The sequence below is a fragment of the Hypanus sabinus genome, chromosome 31 (assembly GCF_030144855.1).
Source record: "Hypanus sabinus isolate sHypSab1 chromosome 31, sHypSab1.hap1, whole genome shotgun sequence".
Lineage (NCBI taxonomy): Eukaryota > Metazoa > Chordata > Chondrichthyes > Myliobatiformes > Dasyatidae > Hypanus > Hypanus sabinus.
The window spans coordinates 3,535,044-3,553,939 of NC_082736.1; the positions used below are offsets into that span (position 1 = coordinate 3,535,044).

The 18,896-nt window shown below is 54.4% G+C and overlaps 1 protein-coding gene across 1 annotated transcript in view; it reads left to right on the forward strand.

The window, feature by feature from the left end:
* The window catches only part of gpha2 (glycoprotein hormone subunit alpha 2), a 110,926-nt gene extending 92,293 nt beyond the window's left edge, over positions 1-18,633 (forward strand). The window contains exons 2-4 of the mRNA XM_059954846.1: positions 13,145-13,254; positions 15,660-15,844; positions 18,535-18,633. Of these exons, the coding sequence (XP_059810829.1) occupies positions 13,155-13,254; positions 15,660-15,844; positions 18,535-18,633 (384 nt within the window). The 5' untranslated portion in view covers positions 13,145-13,154. The remainder of the gene's footprint in view (positions 1-13,144; positions 13,255-15,659; positions 15,845-18,534) is intronic.
* The last annotated feature ends 263 nt before the right edge of the window (positions 18,634-18,896 follow it).

Here is an 18,896-nt window from a genome sequence, read left to right on the forward strand (position 1 = left end):
TTCTCAGCCTGTCTGTGTGTACCGGGTGTTTGTTCTCAGACTGTCTGTGTGTCGGTGTTTACCGTGTGTTTGTTCTCAGTCTGTCTGTCAGTCGGTGTGTCCCGGGTGTTTGTTCTCAGTCTGTCTGTCTGTCGGTGTGTACCGGGTGTTTGTACTCAGTCTGTCTGTCTGTCTGTGTGTACCGGGTGTTTGTTCTCAGTCTGTCTGTGTGCCGGTGTGTACCGGGTGTTTGTTCTCAGTCTGTCTGTCGGAGTGTACCGGGTGTTTGTTCTCAGTCTGTCTGTCTGTCGGTGTGTACCAGGTGTTTGTTCTCAGTCTGTCTGTCTGTCTGTCGGTGTGTACAGGGTGTTTGTTCTCAGTCTGTCTGTCTGTCGGTGTGTACCGGGTGTTTGTTCTCAGTCTGTCTGTGTGTCGGTGTGTTCCGGGTGTTTGTTCTCAGACTGTCTGTCTGTCGGTGTGTACCAGGTGTTTGTTCTCAGCCTGTCTGTGTGTACCGGGTGTTTGTTCTCAGTCTGTCTGTGTGTAGGTGTGTACCGGGTGTTTGTTCTCAGTCTGTGTGTGTGTCGGTGTGTACCGGGTGTTTGTTCTCAGTCTGTGTGTGTGTCGGTGTGTACCGGGTGTTTGTTCTCAGACTGTCTGTGTGTCGGTGTTTACCGTGTGTTTGTTCTCAGTCTGTCTGTCAGTCGGTGTGTCCCGGGTGTTTGTTCTCAGTCTGTCTGTCTGTCTGTGTGTACCGGGTGTTTGTTCTCAGTCTGTCTGTGTGCCGGTGTGTACCGGGTGTTTGTTCTCAGTCTGTCTGTCGGAGTGTACCGGGTGTTTGTTCTCAGTCTGTCTGTGTGTCGGTGTGTACCGGGTGTTTGTTCTCAGTCTGTCTGTGTGTCGGTGTGTACCGTGTGTTTGTTCTCAGTCTGTCTGTGTGTCGGTGTGTACCGGGTGTTTGTTCTCAGTCTGTCTGTCTGTCGGTGTGTGCCGGGTGTTTGTTCTCAGTCTGTCTGTCTGTCTGTCGGTGTGTACAGGGTGTTTGTTCTCAGTTCGTCTGTCTGTCGGTGTGTACCGGGTGTTTGTTCTCAGTCTGTCTTTGTGTCGGTGTGTACCGGGTGTTTGTTCTCAGTCTGTCTGTGTGTCGGTGTGTACCGGGTGTTTGTTCTCCGTCTGTCTGTCTGTCGGTGTGTACCGGGTGTTTGTTCTCAGTCTGTCTGTGTCTGTGAGTACCGGGTGTTTGTTCTCAGTCTGTCTGTCTGTCGGTGTGTACCGGGTGTTTGTTCTCAGTCTGTGTGTGTGTCGGTGTGTACCGGGTGTTTGTTCTCAGACTGTCTGTGTGTCGGTGTTTACCGTGTGTTTGTTCTCAGTCTGTCTGTCAGTCGGTGTGTCCCGGGTGTTTGTTCTCAGTCTGTCTGTCTGTCGGTGTGTACCGGGTGTTTGTTCTCAGTCTGTCTGTCGGAGTGTACCGGGTGTTTGTTCTCAGTCTGTCTGTCTGTCTGTGTGTACCGGGTGTTTGTTCTCAGTCTGTCTGTGTGTCGGTGTGTACCGGGTGTTTGTTCTCAGTCTGTCTGTGTGTCGGTGTGTACCGGGTGTTTGTTCTCAGTCTGTCTGTGTGTCGGTGTGTACCGGGTGTTTGTTCTCAGTCTGTCTGTCTGTCGGTGTGTGCCGGGTGTTTGTTCTCAGTCTGTCTGTCTGTCTGTCGGTGTGTACCGGGTGTTTGTTCTCAGTCTGTCTGTCTGTCGGTGTGTACCAGGTGTTTGTTCTCAGTCTGTCTGTCTGTCTGTCGGTGTGTACAGGGTGTTTGTTCTCAGCCTGTCTGTGTGTACCGGGTGTTTGTTCTCAGTCTGTCTGTGTGTAGGTGTGTACCGGGTGTTTGTTCTCAGTCTGTGTGTGTGTCGGTGTGTACCGGGTGTTTGTTCTCAGTCTGTGTGTGTGTCGGTGTGTACCGGGTGTTTGTTCTCAGACTGTCTGTGTGTCGGTGTTTACCGTGTGTTTGTTCTCAGTCTGTCTGTCAGTCGGTGTGTCCCGGGTGTTTGTTCTCAGTCTGTCTGTCTGTCTGTGTGTACCGGGTGTTTGTTCTCAGTCTGTCTGTGTGCCGGTGTGTACCGGGTGTTTGTTCTCAGTCTGTCTGTCGGAGTGTACCGGGTGTTTGTTCTCAGTCTGTCTGTGTGTCGGTGTGTACCGGGTGTTTGTTCTCAGCCTGTCTGTGTGTAGGTGTGTACCGGGTGTTTGTTCTCAGTCTGTGTGTGTGTCGGTGTGTACCGGGTGTTTGTTCTCAGTCTGTGTGTGTGTCGGTGTGTACCGGGTGTTTGTTCTCAGACTGTCTGTGTGTCGGTGTTTACCGTGTGTTTGTTCTCAGTCTGTCTGTCAGTCGGTGTGTCCCGGGTGTTTGTTCTCAGTCTGTCTGTCTGTCTGTGTGTACCGGGTGTTTGTTCTCAGTCTGTCTGTGTGCCGGTGTGTACCGGGTGTTTGTTCTCAGTCTGTCTGTCGGAGTGTACCGGGTGTTTGTTCTCAGTCTGTCTGTGTGTCGGTGTGTACCGGGTGTTTGTTCTCAGCCTGTCTGTGTGTACCGTGTGTTTGTTCTCAGTCTGTCTGTGTGTCGGTGTGTACCGGGTGTTTGTTCTCAGTCTGTCTGTGTGTCGGTGTGTACCGTGTGTTTGTTCTCAGTCTGTCTGTGTGTCGGTGTGTACCGGGTGTTTGTTCTCAGTCTGTCTGTCTGTCGGTGTGTGCCGGGTGTTTGTTCTCAGTCTGTCTGTCTGTCTGTCGGTGTGTACAGGGTGTTTGTTCTCAGTTCGTCTGTCTGTCGGTGTGTACCGGGTGTTTGTTCTCAGTCTGTCTGTGTGTCGGTGTGTACCGGGTGTTTGTTCTCAGTCTGTCTGTGTGTCGGTGTGTACCGGGTGTTTGTTCTCAGTCTGTCTGTCTGTCGGTGTGTACCGGGTGTTTGTTCTCAGTCTGTCTGTGTCTGTGAGTACCGGGTGTTTGTTCTCAGTCTGTCTGTCTGTCGGTGTGTACCGGGTGTTTGTTCTCAGTCTGTGTGTGTGTCGGTGTGTACCGGGTGTTTGTTCTCAGACTGTCTGTGTGTCGGTGTTTACCGTGTGTTTGTTCTCAGTCTGTCTGTCAGTCGGTGTGTCCCGGGTGTTTGTTCTCAGTCTGTCTGTCTGTCGGTGTGTACCGGGTGTTTGTTGTCAGTCTGTCTGTCGGAGTGTACCGGGTGTTTGTTCTCAGTCTGTCTGTCGGAGTGTACCGGGTGTTTGTTCTCAGTCTGTCTGTGTGTCGGTGTGTACCGGGTGTTTGTTCTCAGCCTGTCTGTGTGTACCGGGTGTTTGTTCTCAGTCTGTCTGTGTGTCGGTGTGTACCGGGTGTTTGTTCTCAGTCTGTCTGTGTGTCGGTGTGTACCGGGTGTTTGTTCTCAGTCTGTCTGTCTGTCGGTGTGTGCCGGGTGTTTGTTCTCAGTCTGTCTGTCTGTCTGTCGGTGTGTACCGGGTGTTTGTTCTCAGTCTGTCTGTGTGTCGGTGTGTACCGGGTGTTTGTTCTCAGTCTGTCTGTGTGTCGGTGTGTTCCGGGTGTTTGTTCTCAGTCTGTCTGTTTGTCGGTGTGTACCGGGTGTTTGTTCTCAGTCTGTCTGTGTGTCGGTGTGTACCGGGTGTTTGTTCTCAGTCTGTGTATCGCTGTGTACCGGGTGTTTGTTCTCAGTCTGTCTGTCTGTCGGTGTGTGCCGGGTGTTTGTTCTCAGTCTGTCTGTCTGTCTGTCGGTGTGTACAGGGTGTTTGTTCTCAGTTCGTCTGTCTGTCGGTGTGTACCGGGTGTTTGTTCTCAGTCTGTCTTTGTGTCGGTGTGTACCGGGTGTTTGTTCTCAGTCTGTCTGTGTGTCGGTGTGTACCGGGTGTTTGTTCTCAGTCTGTCTGTCTGTCGGTGTGTACCGGGTGTTTGTTCTCAGTCTGTCTGTGTCTGTGAGTACCGGGTGTTTGTTCTCAGTCTGTCTGTCTGTCGGTGTGTACCGGGTGTTTGTTCTCAGTCTGTGTGTGTGTCGGTGTGTACCGGGTGTTTGTTCTCAGACTGTCTGTGTGTCGGTGTTTACCGTGTGTTTGTTCTCAGTCTGTCTGTCAGTCGGTGTGTCCCGGGTGTTTGTTCTCAGTCTGTCTGTCTGTCGGTGTGTACCGGGTGTTTGTTCTCAGTCTGTCTGTCGGAGTGTACCGGGTGTTTGTTCTCAGTCTGTCTGTCTGTCTGTGTGTACCGGGTGTTTGTTCTCAGTCTGTCTGTGTGTCGGTGTGTACCGGGTGTTTGTTCTCAGTGTGTCTGTGTGTCGGTGTGTACCGGGTGTTTGTTCTCAGTCTGTCTGTGTGTCGGTGTGTACCGGGTGTTTGTTCTCAGTCTGTCTGTCTGTCGGTGTGTGCCGGGTGTTTGTTCTCAGTCTGTCTGTCTGTCTGTCGGTGTGTACCGGGTGTTTGTTCTCAGTCTGTCTGTCTGTCGGTGTGTACCAGGTGTTTGTTCTCAGTCTGTCTGTCTGTCTGTCGGTGTGTACAGGGTGTTTGTTCTCAGTCTGTCTGTCTGTCGGTGTGTACCGGGTGTTTGTTCTCAGTCTGTCTGTGTGTCGGTGTGTTCCGGGTGTTTGTTCTCAGTCTGTCTGTCTGTCGGTGTGTACCAGGTGTTTGTTCTCAGCCTGTCTGTGTGTACCGGGTGTTTGTTCTCAGTCTGTCTGTGTGTAGGTGTGTACCGGGTGTTTGTTCTCAGTCTGTGTGTGTGTCGGTGTGTACCGGGTGTTTGTTCTCAGTCTGTGTGTGTGTCGGTGTGTACCGGGTGTTTGTTCTCAGACTGTCTGTGTGTCGGTGTTTACCGTGTGTTTGTTCTCAGTCTGTCTGTCAGTCGGTGTGTCCCGGGTGTTTGTTCTCAGTCTGTCTGTCTGTCTGTGTGTACCGGGTGTTTGTTCTCAGTCTGTCTGTGTGCCGGTGTGTACCGGGTGTTTGTTCTCAGTCTGTCTGTCGGAGTGTACCGGGTGTTTGTTCTCAGTCTGTCTGTGTGTCGGTGTGTACCGGGTGTTTGTTCTCAGCCTGTCTGTGTGTACCGTGTGTTTGTTCTCAGTCTGTCTGTGTGTCGGTGTGTACCGGGTGTTTGTTCTCAGTCTGTCTGTGTGTCGGTGTGTACCGTGTGTTTGTTCTCAGTCTGTCTGTGTGTCGGTGTGTACCGGGTGTTTGTTCTCAGTCTGTCTGTCTGTCGGTGTGTGCCGGGTGTTTGTTCTCAGTCTGTCTGTCTGTCTGTCGGTGTGTACAGCGTGTTTGTTCTCAGTTCGTCTGTCTGTCGGTGTGTACCGGGTGTTTGTTCTCAGTCTGTCTGTGTGTCGGTGTGTACCGGGTGTTTGTTCTCAGTCTGTCTGTGTGTCGGTGTGTACCGGGTGTTTGTTCTCAGTCTGTCTGTCTGTCGGTGTGTACCGGGTGTTTGTTCTCAGTCTGTCTGTGTCTGTGAGTACCGGGTGTTTGTTCTCAGTCTGTCTGTCTGTCGGTGTGTACCGGGTGTTTGTTCTCAGTCTGTGTGTGTGTCGGTGTGTACCGGGTGTTTGTTCTCAGACTGTCTGTGTGTCGGTGTTTACCGTGTGTTTGTTCTCAGTCTGTCTGTCAGTCGGTGTGTCCCGGGTGTTTGTTCTCAGTCTGTCTGTCTGTCGGTGTGTACCGGGTGTTTGTTGTCAGTCTGTCTGTCGGAGTGTACCGGGTGTTTGTTCTCAGTCTGTCTCTCGGAGTGTACCGGGTGTTTGTTCTCAGTCTGTCTGTGTGTCGGTGTGTACCGGGTGTTTGTTCTCAGCCTGTCTGTGTGTACCGGGTGTTTGTTCTCAGTCTGTCTGTGTGTCGGTGTGTACCGGGTGTTTGTTCTCAGTCTGTCTGTGTGTCGGTGTGTACCGGGTGTTTGTTCTCAGTCTGTCTGTCTGTCGGTGTGTGCCGGGTGTTTGTTCTCAGTCTGTCTGTCAGTCTGTCGGTGTGTACCGGGTGTTTGTTCTCAGTTTGTCTGTCTGTCGGTGTGTACCGGGTGTTTGTTCTCAGTCTGTCTGTGTGTCGGTGTGTACCGGGTGTTTGTTCTCAGTCTGTCTGTGTGTCGGTGTGTTCCGGGTGTTTGTTCTCAGTCTGTCTGTTTGTCGGTGTGTACCGGGTGTTTGTTCTCAGTCTGTCTGTGTGTCGGTGTGTACCGGGTGTTTGTTCTCAGTCTGTGTATCGCTGTGTACCGGGTGTTTGTTCTCAGTCTGTCTGTCTGTCGGTGTGTGCCGGGTGTTTGTTCTCAGTCTGTCTGTCTGTCTGTCGGTGTGTACCGGGTGTTTGTTCTCAGTCTGTCTGTGTGTCGGTGTGTACCGGGTGTTTGTTCTCAGTCTGTCTGTCTCTCGGTGTGTACCGGGGGTTTGTTCTCAGTCTGTCTGTCTGTCGGTGTGTACCGGGTGTTTGTTCTCAGTTTGTCTTTTTGTCTGTGTGTTCCGGGTGTTTGTTCTCAGTCTGTCTGTGTGTCGGTGTGTACCGGGTGTTTGTTCTCAGTCTGTCTGTCGGAGTGTACCGGGTGTTTGTTCTCAGTCTGTCTGTGTGTCGGTGTGTACCGGGTGTTTGTTCTCAGCCTGTCTGTGTGTACCGGGTGTATGTTCTCAGTCTGTCTGTGTGTAGGTGTGTACCGGGTGTTTGTTCTCAGTCTGTGTGTGTCGGTGTGTACCGGGTGTTTGTTCTCAGACTGTCTGTGTGTCGGTGTGTACCGTGTGTTTGTTCTCAGTCTGTCTGTCAGTCGGTGTGTACCGGGTGTTTGTTCTCAGTCTGTCTGTCTGTCGGTGTGTACCGGGTGTTTGTTCTCAGTCTGTCTGTCTGTCTGTGTGTACCGGGTGTTTGTTCTCAGTCTGTCTGTGTGTCGGTGTGTACCGGGTGTTTGTTCTCAGTCTGTCTGTCTGTCGGTGTGTACCGGGTGTTTGTTCTCAGTCTGTCTGTCTGTCGGTGTGTTCCGGGTGTTTGTTCTCAGTCTGTCTGTCTGTCGGTGTGTACCGGGAGTTTGTTCTCAGTCTGTCTGTCTGTCGGTGTGTACCGGGTGTTTGTTCTCAATCTGTCTTTTTGTCTGTGTGTACCGGGTGTTTGTTCTCAGTCTGTCTGTGTGTCGGTGTGTACCGGGTGTTTGTTCTCAGTCTGTCTGTCGGAGTGTACCGGGTGTTTGTTCTCAGTCTGCCTGTGTGTCGGTGTGTACCGGGTGTTTGTTCTCAGCCTGTCTGTGTGTACCGGGTGTTTGTTCTCAGTCTGTCTGTGTCTCGGTGTGTACCGGGTGTTTGTTCTCAGTCTGTGTGTGTGTCGGTGCGTACCGGGTGTTTGTTCTCAGCCTGTCTGTGTGTCGGTGTGTACCGGGTGTTTGCTCTCAGTCTGTCTGTCTGTCGGTGTGTGCCGGGTGTTTGTTCTCAGTCTGTCTGTCTGTCGGTGTGTACCGGGTGTTTGTTCTCAGTCTGTCTGTGTGTCGGCGTGTACCGGGTGTTTGTTCTCAGTCTGTCTGTGTGTCGGTGTGTACCGGGTGTTTGTTCTCAGTCTGTCTGTCTGTCGGTGTGTACCGGGTGTTTGTTCTCAGTCTGTCTGTGTGTCGGTGTGTACCGGGTGTTTGTTCTCTGTCTGTCGGTGTGTACCGGGTGTTTGTTCTCAGTCTGTCTGTCTGTCGGTGTGTACCGGGTGTTTGTTCTCAGTCTGTCTGTCTGTGTGTCTGTGTGTACCGGGTGTTTGTTCTCAGTCTCTCTGTGTGTCGGTGTGCACCGGGTGTTTGTTCTCAGTCTGCCTGTCTTTCGGTGTGTACCGGGTGTTTGTTCTCAGCCTGTCTGTCTGTCGGTGTGTACCGGGTGTTTGTTCTCAGTCTGTCTGTCTGTCGGTGTGTACCGGGTGTTTGTTCTCAGTCTATCTTTTTGTCTGTGTGTACCGGGTGTTTGTTCTCAGTCTGTCTGTGTGTCGGTGTGTACCGGGTGTTTGTTCTAAGTCTGTCTGTCGGAGTGTACCGGGTGTTTGTTCTCAGTCTGCCTGTGTGTCGTTGTGTACCGGGTGTTTGTTCTCAGTCTGTCTGTGTGTTGGTGTGTACCGGGTGTTTGTTCTCAGTCTGTGTGTGTGTCGGTGTGTACCGGGTGTTTGTTCTCAGCCTGTCTGTGTGTCGGTGTGTAAGGTGTGTTTGTTCTCAGTCTGTCTGTCTGTCGGTGTGTACCGGGTGTTTGTTCTCAGTCTGTCTGTCTGTCGGTGTGTACCGGGTGTTTGTTCTCAGTCTGTCTGTCTGTCGGTGTGTGCCGGGTGTTTGTTCTCAGTCTGTCTGTCTGTCGGTGTGTACCGGGTGTTTGTTCTCAGTCTGTCTGTGTGTCAGTGTGTACCGGGTGTTTGTTCTCAGTCTGTCTGTGTGTCGGTGTGTACTGGGTGTTTGTTCTCCGTCTGTCTGTCTGTCGGTGTGTACCGGGTGTTTGTTCTCAGTCTGTCTGTGTGTCGGTGTGTACCGGGTGTTTGTTCTCAGTCTGTCTGTCTGTTGGTGTGTACAGGGTGTTTGTTCTCAGTCTGTCTGTGTGTCGGTGTGTACCGGGTGTTTGTTCTCAGTCTGTCTGTGTGTCGGAGTGTACCGGGTGTTTGTTCTCAGTCTGTCTGTGTGTCGGTGTGTACCGGGTGTTTGTTCTCAGCCTGTCTGTGTGTACCGGGTGTTTGTTCTCAGCCTGTCTGTGTGTACCGGGTGTATGTTCTCAGTCTGTCTGTGTGTAGGTGTGTACCGGGTGTTTATTCTCAGTCTGTCTGTCAGTCGGTGTGTACCGGGTGTTTGTTCTCAGTCTGTCTGTCTGTCGGTGTGTACCGGGTGTTTGTTCTCAGTCTGTCTGTCTGTGTGTACCGGGTGTTTGTTCTCAGTCTGTCTGTGTGTCGGTGTGTACCGGGTGTTTGTTCTCAGTCTGTCTGTCTGTCGGTGTGTACCGGGTGTTTGTTCTCAGTCTGTCTGTCTGTCGGTGTGTTCCGGGTGTTTGTTCTCAGTCTGTCTGTCTGTCGGTGTGTACCGGCAGTTTGTTCTCAGTCTGTCTGTCTGTCGGTGTGTACCGGGTGTTTGTTCTCAATCTGTCTTTTTGTCTGTGTGTACCGGGTGTTTGTTCTCAGTCTGTCTGTGTGTCGGTGTGTACCGGGTGTTTGTTCTCAGTCTGTCTGTCGGAGTGTACCGGGTGTTTGTTCTCAGTCTGCCTGTGTGTCGGTGTGTACCGGGTGTTTGTTCTCAGCCTGTCTGTGTGTACCGGGTGTTTGTTCTCAGTCTGTCTGTGTCTCGGTGTGTACCGGGTGTTTGTTCTCAGTCTGTGTGTGTGTCGGTGTGTACCGGGTGTTTGTACTCAGTCTGTCTGTCTGTCGGTGTGTACCGGGTGTTTGTTCTCAGTCTGTCTGTGTGTCGGCGTGTACCGGGTGTTTGTTCTCAGTCTGTCTGTGTGTCGGTGTATACCGGGTGTTTGTTCTCAGTCTGTCTGTCTGTCGGTGTGTACCGGGTGTTTGTTCTCAGTCTGTCTGTGTGTCGGTGTGTACCGGGTGTTTGTTCTCTGTCTGTCGGTGTGTACCGGGTGTTTGTTCTCAGTCTGTCTGTCTGTCAGTGTGTACCTGGTGTTTGTTCTCAGTCTGTCTGTCTGTGTGTCTGTGTGTACCGGGTGCTTGTTCTCAGTCTGTCTGTGTGTCGGTGTGCACCGGGTGTTTGTTCTCAGTCTGCCTGTCTTTCGGTGTGTACCGGGTGTTTGTTCTCAGCCTGTCTGTCTGTCGGTGTGTACCGGGTGTTTGTTCTCAGTCTGTCTGTCTGTCGGTGTGTACCGGGTGTTTGTTCTCAGTCTATCTTTTTGTCTGTGTGTACCGGGTGTTTGTTCTCAGTCTGTCTGTGTGTCGGTGTGTACCGGGTGTTTGTTCTATGTCTGTCTGTCGGAGTGTACCGGGTGTTTGTTCTCAGTCTGTGTGTGTGTCGGTGTTTACCGGGTGTTTGTTCTCAGCCTGTCTGTGTGTCGGTGTGTAAGGTGTGTTTGTTCTCAGTCTGTCTGTCTGTCGGTGTGTACCGGGTGTTTGTTCTCAGTCTGTCTGTCGGTGTGTGCCGAGTGTTTGTTCTCAGTCTGTCTGTCTGTCGGTGTGTACCGGGTGTTTGTTCTCAGTCTGTCTGTCTGTCTGTGTGTACCGGGTTTTTGTTCTCAGTCTGTCTGTGTGTCGGTGTGTACCGGGTGTTTGTTCTCAGTCTGTCTGTGTGTCGGTGTGTACTGGGTGTTTGTTCTCCGTCTGTCTGTCTGTCGGTGTGTACCGGGTGTTTGTTCTCAGTCTGTCTGTGTGTCGGTGTGTACCGGGTGTTTGTTCTCAGTCTGTCTGTCTGTTGGTGTGTACAGGGTGTTTGTTCTCAGTCTGTCTGTCTGTCGGTGTGTACCAGGTGTTTGTTCTCAGTCTGTCTGTCTGTGTGTCTGTGTGTACCGGGTGTTTGTTCTCAGTCTGTCTGTGTGTCGGTGTGTACCGGGTGTTTGTTCTCAGTCTGTCTGTCTGTCAGTGTGTACCGGGTGTTTGTTCTCAGCCTGTCTGTCTGTCGGTGTGTACCGGGTGTTTGTTCTCAGTCTGTCTGTCTGTCGGTGTGTACCGGGTGTTTGTTCTCTGTCTGTCTGTCTGTCGGTGTGTACCGGGTGTTTGTTCTCAGTCTGTCTGTGTGTGTGTCGGTGTGTACCGGGTGTTTGTTCTCAGTCTGTCTGTCTGTCGGTGTGTACCGGGTGTTTGTTCTCAGTCTGTCTTTTTGTCTGTGTGTACCGGGTGTTTGTGCTCAGTCTGTCTGTGTGTCGGTGTGTACTGGGTGTTTGTTCTCAGTCTGTCTGTCGGAGTGTACCGGGTGTTTGTTCTCAGTCTGTCTGTGTGTCGGTGTGTACCGGGTGTTTGTTCTCAGTCTGTCTGTCTGTCTGTCGGTGTGTTCCGGTGTTTGTTCTCAGTCTGTCTGTCTGTCGGTGTGTACCGGGTGTTTGTTCTCTGTCTGTCTGTGTGTCGGTGTGTACCGGGTGTTTGTTCTCAGTCTGTCTGTGTGTACCGGGTGTTTGTTCTCAGTCTGTCTGTCTGTCGGTGTGTACCGGGTGTTTGTTCTCTGTCTGTCTGTGTGTCGGTGTGTACCGGGTGTTTGTTCTCAGTCTGTCTGTCTGTCGGTGTGTACCGGGTGTTTGTTTTCTGTCTGTCTGTGTGTCTGTGTGTACCGGGTGTTTGTTCTCAGTCTGTCTGTCTGTCGGTGTGTGCCGGGTGTTTGTTCTCAGTCTGTCTGTCTGTCGGTGTGTGCCGGGTGTTTGTTCTCAGTCTGTCTGTCTGTCTGTCGGTGTGTACCGGGTGTTTGTTCTCAGTCTGTCTGTCTGTGTGTGCCAGGTGTTTGTTCTCAGTCTGTCTGTCTGTGTGTCTGTGTGTGCCGGGTGTTTGTTCTCAGTCTGTCTGTCTGTGTGTGCCGGGTGTTTGCTCTCAGTCTGTGTGTGTGTGTGTGTGTGTGTGTGTGTGTGTGTGTGTGTGTGTGTGTGTGTGTGCTGGGTATATGTTCTCAGTCTCTCTGTGTCTCGGGTGTTTATTCCCAATGTGCCTGTGTCTCGGGTGTTTATTCTCAATGTGTCTGTGTGCCGGGTGTTTATTCTCAATGTGTCTGTGTGCCGGGTGTTTATTCTCAATGTGTTTGTGTGCTGGGTATTTATTCTCAATGTGTCTGTGTCTCGGGTATTTATTCCCAATGTGCCTGTGTCTCGGGTGTTTATTCTGAATGTGCCTGTTTCTCGGGTGTTTATTCTCAATGCGCCTGTTTCTTGGATGTTTATTCTCAATGTGTCTGTGTCTCGTGTATTTATTCCCAATGTGCCTGTGTCTCGGGTGTTTATTCTGAATGTGCCTGTTTCTCGGGTGTTTATTCTCAATGCGCCTGTTTCTTGGATGTTTATTCTCAATGTGCCTGTGTCTCGGGTGTTTATTCCCAATGTGCCTGTGTCTCGGGTGTTTATTCCCAATGTGCCTGTGTCTCGGGTATTTATTCTCAATGCACCTGTGTCTCGGGTGTTTATTCTGAATGTGCCTGTTTCTCGGGTGTTTATTCTCAATGCGCCTGTTTCTTGGATGTTTATTCTCAATGCGCCTGTGTCTCAGGTATTTATTCTCAATGCGCCTGTGTCTCAGGTATTTATTCTCAATGCGCCTGTGTCTCAGGTATTTATTCTCAATGCGCCTGTTTCTCGGGTATTTATTCTCAATGCGCCTGTGTCTCGGGTATTTATTCTCAATGTGCCTGTGTCTCGGGTGTTTATTCTCAATGTGTCTGTGTCTCGGGTATTTATTCTCAATGTGCCTGTGTCTCGGGTGTTTATTCCCAATGCGCCTGTGTCTCGGGTATTTATTCTCAATGTGCCTGTGTCTCGGGTATTTATTCTCAATGTGCCTGTGTCTCGGGTGTTTATTCCCAATGTGCCTGTGTCTCGGGTATTTATTCTCAATGCGCCTGTGTCTCGGGTATTTATTCTCAATGCGCCTGTTTCTCGGGTGTTTATTCTCAATGTGCCTGTGTCTCGGGTATTTATTCTCAATGCGCCTGTGTCTCGGGTATTTATTCTCAATGCGCCTGTGTCTCGGGTATTTATTCTCAATGCGCCTGTTTCTCGGGTGTTTATTCTCAATGTGCCTGTGTCTCGGGTATTTATTCTCAATGCACCTGTGTCTCGGGTGTTTATTCTCAATGCGCCTGTGTCTCGGGTATTTATTCTCAATGTGCCTGTGTCTCGGGTATTTATTCTCAATGCGCCTGTGTCTCGGGTATTTATTCTCAATGCGCCTGTTTCTCGGGTGTTTATTCTCAATGTGCCTGTGTCTCGGGTATTTATTCTCAATGCACCTGTGTCTCGGGTGTTTATTCTCAATGCGCCTGTGTCTCGGGTATTTATTCTCAATGTGCCTGTGTCTCGGGTGTTTATTCTCAATGCGCCTGTGTCTCGGGTATTTATTCTCAATGCGCCTGTTTCTCGGGTGTTTATTCTCAATGCGCCTGTGTCTCGGGTATTTATTCTCAATGCGCCTGTTTCTCGGGTGTTTATTCTCAATGTGCCTGTGTCTCGGGTATTTATTCTCAATGCGCCTGTGTCTCGGGTATTTATTCTCAATGCGCCTGTTTCTTGGGTGTTTATTCTCAATGTGCCTGTGTCTCGGGTGTTTATTCCCTCCCTAAGCTTTCATTGAATGGCCGTGATGTCCGGAATTCAGCTTTTCTTCCTCACTGGACTCATTGTCGGTTCCTTCGCCCAGAGCCCGGAGCCCGCAGCCGGCTGTCAGCTCTACCGTGAGTGGCCGATCAGTGGGGCCAGTGAGGGCACGGTTAGAGGGCGTAGAGAGGTGCAGAGAGAGCGGGAGAGGGGATCGAGAGAGAGGTGAGCGGGGAGGGCGGTGGAGAGGGGAGAGACGGCGAGGGGAGGAGGGAAGAGAGAGAGGTGAGCGGGGAGGGCGGTGGAGAGGGGAGAGACGGCGAGGTGAGGAGGGAAGAGAGAGGAATGGAGTGACAGGAAAGGTGGAGAGGGGAGAGATGGCGAGGGGAGGAGGGAAGAGAGAGGAATGGAGTGACAGGAAAGGTGGAGAGGGGAGAGACGGCGAGGGGAGGAGGGAAGAGAGAGAGAGGTGAGCGGGGAGGGCGGTGGAGAGACGGCGAGGGGAGGAGGGAAGAGAGAGGAATGGAGTGACAGGAAAGGTGGAGAGGGGAGAGACGGTGAGGGGAGGAGGGAAGAGAGAGAGAGAGGTGAGCGGGGAGGGCGGTGGAGAGGGGAGAGACGGCGAGGGGAGGAGGGAAGAGAGAGGAATGGAGTGACAGGAAAGGTGGAGAGGGGAGAGACGGCGAGGGGAGGAGGGAAGAGAGAGAGAGGTGAGCGGGGAGGGCGGTGGAGAGACGGCGAGGGGAGGAGGGAAGAGAGAGGAATGGAGTGACAGGAAAGGTGGAGGGGGAGAGACGGTGAGGGGAGGAGGGAAGAGAGAGAGAGAGGTGAGCGGGGAGGGCGGTGGAGAGGGGAGAGACGGCGAGGGGAGGAGGGAAGAGAGAGGAATGGAGTGACAGGAAAGGTGGAGAGGGGAGAGACGGTGAGGGGAGGAGGGAAGAGAGAGAGAGGTGAGTGGGGAGGGCGGTGGAGAGGGGAGAGACGGCGAGGGGAGGAGGAAAGAGAGAGGAATGGAGTGACAGGAAAGGTGGAGAGGGGAGAGACGGTGAGGGGAGGAGGGAAGAGAGAGAGAGGTGAGCGGGGAGGGCGGTGGAGAGGGGAGAGACGGCGAGGGGAGGAGGGAAGAGAGAGAGGTGAGTGGGGAGGGCGTAGGAGAGGGGAGAGACGGTGAGGGGAGGAGGGAAGAGAGAGAGAGGTGAGTGGGGAGGGCGGTGGAGAGGGGAGAGACGGCGAGGGGAGGAGGGAAGAGAGAGGAATGGAGTGACAGGAAAGGTGGAGAGGGGAGAGACGGTGAGGGGAGGAGGGAAGAGAGAGAGAGGTGAGCGGGGAGGGCGGTGGAGAGGGGAGAGACGGCGAGGGGAGGAGGGAAGAGAGAGAGAGGTGAGCGGGGAGGGCGGTGGAGAGGGGAGAGAGAGAGGTGAGCGGGGAGGGCGGTGGAGAGGGGAGAGACGGCGAGGGGAGGAGGGAAGAGAGAGGAATGGAGTGACAGGAAAGGTGGAGAGGGGAGAGACGGTGAGGGGAGGAGGGAAGAGAGAGAGAGGTGAGTGGGGAGGGCGGTGGAGAGGGGAGAGACGGCGAGGGGAGGAGGGAAGAGAGAGGAATGGAGTGACAGGAAAGGTGGAGAGGGGAGAGACGGTGAGGGGAGGAGGGAAGAGAGAGAGAGGTGAGCGGGGAGAGCGGTGGAGAGGGGAGAGACGGCGAGGGGAGGAGGGAAGAGAGAGAGGTGAGTGGGGAGGGCGGAGGAGAGGGGAGAGACGGCGAGGGGAGGAGGGAAGAGAGAGAGAGGTGAGTGGGGAGGGCGGTGGAGAGGGGAGAGACGGCGAGGGGAGGATGGAAGAGAGAGGAATGGAGTGACAGGAAAGGTGGAGAGGGGAGAGACGGTGAGGGGAGGAGGGAAGAGAGAGAGAGGTGAGCGGGGAGGGCGGTGGAGAGGGGAGAGACGGCGAGGGGAGGAGGGAAGAGAGAGAGAGGTGAGCGGGGAGGGCGGTGGAGAGGGGAGAGAGAGAGGTGAGCGGGGAGGGCGGTGGAGAGGGGAGAGACGGCGAGGGGAGGAGGGAAGAGAGAGAGAGGTGAGCGGGGAGGGCGGTGGAGAGGGGAGAGACGGCGAGGGGAGGAGGGAAGAGAGAGGAATGGAGTGACAGGAAAGGTGGAGAGGGGAGAGACGGTGAGGGGAGGAGGGAAGAGAGAGAGAGGTGAGCGAGGAGGGCGGTGGAGAGGGGAGAGAGAGAGGTGAGCGGGGAGGGCGGTGGAGAGGGGAGAGACGGTGAGGGGAGGAGGGAAGAGAGAGAGAGGTGAGTGGGGAGTGTGGTGGAGAGGGGAGAGACGGCGAGGGGAGGAGGGAAGAGAGAGGAATGGAGTGACAGGAAAGGTGGAGAGGGGAATGGGAGGAATCAGGAGAGAGAGAAAGAGCAGCGAGGGAAGGAGTCCGGGGACCAGGAACGGAGGGATGGAAGGGAAGAGAGATGCATGGAGGGGAGGGTGGAGAGAGGGAACCGGATGGTGGAGGCCGGACCTACCACCGAGCCTCTGCTCTCTGCCGCAGCGTTTAACGTGACCATCCGGAGCGACGGGCCGAGCAGCTGCCGTGGGAGACATGTCAGCCACGCGTGTGTGGGTTACTGCGAGTCCAGCGCCTTCCCCTCCAAGTTCTCGGTGCTCCGGGCTAGCGGTTTCAGGCACATCACCACCTCGGTCTCTCAGTGCTGTACTATCGGCAGGCTGGAGAAGGTGAGTGGTCCTCGCCAGCCCTCCCGTCACGTCCCCTCCTCTCTGGGTACGGCCACCCTCCCTATCTCCCCTCATCCCTGGGTACGCCCTCTCTCACCTTCCTCCAACACCGAGTGTCACAGGAAGTCATTCCTGCCTGTGGCCATCAAACTTCACAACTCCTCCCTCGGAGAGTCAGACACCCTGAGCCAATAGGCTGGTCCTGGACTTATTTCCACTGGGCACAATTTATTGAATTATTTATGGTTTTATATTGCTATATTTCTAAACTATTCTTGGTTGGTGCGGTTGTAACGAAACCCAGTTTTCCCCGGGATCAATAAAGTCTTTCCAGTAATGCACCCCCTCACCATTCATCTCCTTTTCCCTCTGCCCCCTTTCTGGATCTCTTCCTGATTAGCCGCCCCACTCTCCAGCCCGCTCTTTACTCACCCTCCCGACCTCTTGTGTTTCTCATCACTAAATCCACTCATCGCTTTTGTCACCCGGTCCTGCTGAAGGGGCTGGGTTTGAAACGCAGACCGTGCTGAAGGGGCTGGGTTTGAAACGCAGGCCGTGCTGAAGGGGCTGGGTTTGAAACGCAGACTGTGCTGAAGGGGCTGGGTTTGAAACGCAGACCGTGCTGAAGGGGCTGGGTTTGAAACGCGGACCGCGCTGAAGGGGCTGGGTTTGAAACGCAGACCGCGCTGAAGGGGCTGGGTTTGAAACGCAGACCGTGCAGAAGGGGCTGGGTTTGAAACGCAGACCGTGCAGAAGGGGCTGGGTTTGAAACGCAGACCGTGCTGAAGGGGCTGGGTTTGAAACGCAGACCGTGCTGAAGGGGCTGGGTTTGAAACGCAGACCGCGCTGAAGGGGCTGGGTTTGAAACGCAGACCGCGCTGAAGGGGCTGGGTTTGAAACGCAGACCGTGCTGAAGGGGCTGGGTTTGAAACGCGTTCCGTGCTGGGGCTGGGTTTGAAACGCAGACCATGCTGAAGGGGCAGGGTTTGAAACGCAGACCGTGCTGAAGGGGCTGGGTTTGAAACGCAGACCGTGCTGAAGGGGCTGGGTTTGAAACGCAGACCGTGCTGAAGGGGCTGGGTTTGAAACGCAGGCCGTGCTGAAGGGGCTGGGTTTGAAACGCAGACCGTGCTGGGGGCTGGGTTTGAAACGCAGACCGTGCTGAAGGGGCTGGGTTTGAAACACAGACCGTGCTGAAGGGGCTGGGTTTGAAACGCAGACCGTGCTGAAGGGGCTGGGTTTGAAACGCAGACCGTGCTGAAGGGGCTGGGTTTGAAACGCAGACCGTGCAGAAGGGGCTGGGTTTGAAACGCAGACCGTGCTGAAGGGGCTGGGTTTGAAACGCAGACCGCGCTGAAGGGGCTGGGTTTGAAATGCAGACCGTGCTGAAGGGGCTGTGTTTGAAACGCGTTCCGTGCTGGGGCTGGGTTTGAAACGCAGACCATGCTGAAGGGGCAGGGTTTGAAACGCAGACCGTGCTGAAGGGGCTGGGTTTGAAACGCAGATCGTGCAGAAAGGGCTGGGTTTGAAACGCAGACCGTGCTGAAGGGACTGGGTTTGTCACCCGGTCCTGCTGAAGGGGCTGGGTTTGAAACGCAGACCGTGCTGAAGGGGCTGGGTTTAAAACGCAGACCGTGCTGAAGGGGCTGGGTTTGGAACGCAGACCGTGCTGACGGGGCTGGGTTTGAAACGCAGACCGTGCTGAAGGGACTGGGTTTGAAATGCAGACCGTGCTGAAGGGGCTGGGTTTGAAACGCAGACCGTGCTGAAGGGACTGGGTTTGAAACGCAGACCGTGCTGAAGGGGCTGGGTTTGAAACGCGGACCGTGCTGAAGGGGCTGGGTTTGAAACGCGGACCGTGCAGAAGGGGCTGGGTTTGAAACGCGGACCGTGCTGAAGGGGCTGGGTTTGAAAAGCGGACCGTGCTGAAGGGGCTGGGTTTGAAACGCAGACCGTGCTGAGCTCCTCCAGCGTTCTGTGCGTGTCCCTGTCAACGTTCTCGCCCAATTCAGGGTGACCCTCTCCGTTACCTGCCTCGCACAACCAGGAGCTGCTCCCACGATCGAGGGCGGTGCTACACCTCCTTTGGTAGAGACCCCAGGGGAACGTCCCTCACTGTAACGCAGAGCAGACAGAAGCCCTCACTCTGTCCCCGCACCTCGTCAGGAACAGACAGTCACTTGGTCTCCCTGTGCAGCTTCCCCCGTCCCGGAACCGTCTGCTCCATCACGCACCGGTCAGGCGAGACCCTCCCCTTCTCCTTGCCTCGAACTCCCGCACCACCCCCGCATCTCTTCTTTCATCCCTCGGAGTCAGCACAGAAACAAGCCCTTCGGCCCATCTAGTCCATGCCAAATTGAAACAGCCTCCTCCCATCCCGTGAACCTCTCCAAACTCCTTAAACGGTGAAACCATTTACCCTGTCAGCTCGTTCAACACTCCCACCACCCTCTGAGTAAAGCCCCCCCCCAATTACACTTCTCACCTTCCACCCTTAACCCACGGCCTGTGGTTAGAGTCCCTCCCAACCTCGGCCTGCTTGCATCATTTACCCTGCCTCTACCCCTCTATCAAACCCGCTCCCAATCTTACCTCCTAACTCCAGTCCTCCTCACTTTCTCTGCATCCCTTCCCCGATCACCCTCCCTGCAGTCAGCTGCCCCCCGCCCATTCCGTTTCTCGCCCCCCAGGTGCGGGTGAGCCTGTCCTGCGGCGAGAGGACGGAGGAGCTGGAGATCTTCACGGCCCGGAGCTGCCGCTGTGACATGTGCCGACAGTCGCGGTACTGAGGCTGGGAGCCGCACAGGACCCCGGCGGGGTCACCACCGACCGACACGGGGTGGGGGGGGGTCACCACCGACCGACACGGGGTGTGTGGGGGTCACCACCGACCGACACGGGGTGTGGGGGGGTCACCACCGACCGACACGGGGTGGGGGGGGTCACCACCGACCGACACGGGGTGTGGGGGGGTCACCACCGACCGACACGGGGTGTGCGGGGTCACCACCGACCGACACGGGGTGTGGGGGGGGTCACCACCGACCGACAC